Source organism: Bison bison, unplaced genomic scaffold (genome assembly GCF_000754665.1).
Source record: "Bison bison bison isolate TAMUID 2011002044 unplaced genomic scaffold, Bison_UMD1.0 scf7180017864080, whole genome shotgun sequence".
NCBI lineage: Eukaryota > Metazoa > Chordata > Mammalia > Artiodactyla > Bovidae > Bison > Bison bison.
Window position 1 is genome coordinate 4,920,941 of NW_011494652.1, and position 2,148 is coordinate 4,923,088.

The window sequence follows — 2,148 nt, forward strand, 5'->3', positions numbered from 1 at the left end:
CCCCGGTGAGACCCACAGTGCCTGGTGGCCTCCAAGGGCTACAGGTTCGTGGCTGGGAGAGGGTGGTGGGCAGCGGGTGATTCGGTTTCTGTGCCCCCAGGGACGTGTCTTCCGCAGACCTGGTCATCAAGAACCACCAAGGCATCAAGGCCGAGATTGAGGCCAGGGCCGACCGCTTCTCCTCCTGCGTCGATATGGGGCAGGGGCTGCTGGCCAGGAGCCACTACGCGGCAGAGGAGGTGGGTGAGGCCAGGGCAGAGCCGGTCACCCTCACCGGGGAGGCCTGAATGCTGGGTTCTCCTCGGAGTCTTCCTGCTTCTTCTCATTCTTTCTGTGCTGAAACCTTTCACCGTCCCCTCAGGGTTGTTCAGGGATTTCCCCATTTGATTTTTCAGTCCGCCTCTTGAAATAAAAAAACTACCAGTGAGGACTTACTATACAGCACGTGGAATTCTGGTCAACGTTGTGCGTTGGCCTGGATGGGAGCGGGGTTGGGGGAGAATGGATACCCGTTTATATATGGCTGAGTCCCGTCGTCGTTCACCTGAAGCTGTCACAACACCGTTCATCAGCTATACCCCAATACAAAATAAATAGTTTAAAAAAAAAGATATCGTTAGTAAGACCCCCTGGAAAGGCCCTGCTGAGTGCTAATTCACATCTCTGCCTCCCCAGATCTCAGAGAAGCTGTCTCAGCTTCAGGCACGGCGCCAAGAGACAGCTGACAAGTGGCAGGAGAAGATGGACTGGCTGCAGCTTGGTGAGCCGCTGTAGAAAAACCACCAGGGGCTCCGGGCCCTGGGGGGCGCACCGGGGGCCTTGTACCCTGTAGTTTCCAGAGTAGGTGAGACCAGGAATCCTGGGTGTGGAACCCAAGACCTCTGCCCTGGGCTGCCTGGCTCTGCGCTGAGCTCCTGCTCTGGGGCGGTGTCCTTCTCGGTGTCCCTGTTCCCAAAGTGGCCATAGTGCCCTGCCGTTGCCCACTCTGACTTGCCACCTCTCTGCAACCCGCCCCCCCTGCAGTTTTGGAGGTGCTGGTGTTCGGGAGAGACGCAGGTGTGGCGGAGGCTTGGCTGTGTAGTCAGGAACCGCTGGTGCGAAGCGCTGAGCTGGGCTGCACCGTTGATGAAGTCGAGAGCCTCATCAAGCGGCACGAGGCCTTCCAGAAGTCCGCGGTGGCCTGGGAGGAGCGGTTCAGCGCACTGGAGAAGCTCACGGCGGTGAGGGCAACCAGGACCCCAGGAACACCAGCCCCCTCCCTCTGCCCCAGGCCCCGCACACTCTCCTGCATGAGGAGGACATTTCTCTTCCCATTGCTCCAGGCTCTCCTAGATGTGAGCCAAAGGTACCCTGTGGTCACCTCACCTCTGGGAGCCATCATTTTCCCTGGGTGGCGCTAAGAGACAGCATCTCCCCCATGGCTCCTCATCCCCACCTTCTTCTGGTTTTCTCTTCTCATCCTTCCTGTTTCGTCAGACCAGAGCTGAGACACTTCAGCTTTCCCCAGCACCCCGGACCTTCTATGTTCTGACCTCAGAATTTCTTGGCAGCTGGAGGAACAGGAGAAGGAGCGGAAAAGAAAGAGGGAGGAAGAGGAACGGAGGAAGCTGCCCCCTCCTCCAGAACTCCCGGCCAGTCCTCCCGAAGGGCACCTGGTGGACAGCCGCACGGCCCCTGCCACTGCCCGGGACGGGTGAGAGCTGGGACACCTTGGGGAGGAAAAGGAGGCTGAGCCAGAGCCACCCCACCACTTAGCGTTCTCTGTCGCCCCTGCCGTTCCAGAGTGCACCCCCGCCTACCGGCCAGTGTGAACGGCGTCTGCACAGATGCAGAGGGCCCCCAGGTGAGTCCTCCCATCCGAGCACCCTGTCAGAATCTTAGCCCCTCCCCCTCTTGCATCTGCTTAACAGCATCTTGTCCTTGCAGCCCCTGATGGAACAGCAGAGACTTGAGCAGGGCGGCCTCCCAGAAGGGCCTGTGAGTTACTCCTGGGGGTGTGGGTGTTGATAACTAGGAGACAAGGGACGCAAAGGGGTGTGAGCCGGGCGGTGGGGACACTGGGGTCAGGAGAGGGCAGAGGCTCACAGGAAACATGGGGGTGGGAAGACCCGCTCCTGGACTTCAAGCTTCACACCCTTCAAGCCGGAT

The 2,148-nt window shown here is 59.6% G+C and overlaps 1 protein-coding gene across 2 annotated transcripts in view; it reads left to right on the forward strand.

Annotated features, from left to right (window-relative positions):
* SPTBN2 (spectrin, beta, non-erythrocytic 2) overlaps positions 1–2,148 on the forward strand; it is a 38,839-nt gene that overhangs the window by 33,928 nt on the left and 2,763 nt on the right. For both annotated transcript variants that reach the window (XM_010837727.1, XM_010837728.1), the window contains 6 exons: positions 101–239; positions 676–760; positions 1,024–1,220; positions 1,551–1,693; positions 1,783–1,843; positions 1,927–1,977. In XM_010837727.1, the coding sequence (XP_010836029.1) occupies positions 101–239; positions 676–760; positions 1,024–1,220; positions 1,551–1,693; positions 1,783–1,843; positions 1,927–1,977 (676 nt within the window). The remainder of the gene's footprint in view (positions 1–100; positions 240–675; positions 761–1,023; positions 1,221–1,550; positions 1,694–1,782; positions 1,844–1,926; positions 1,978–2,148) is intronic.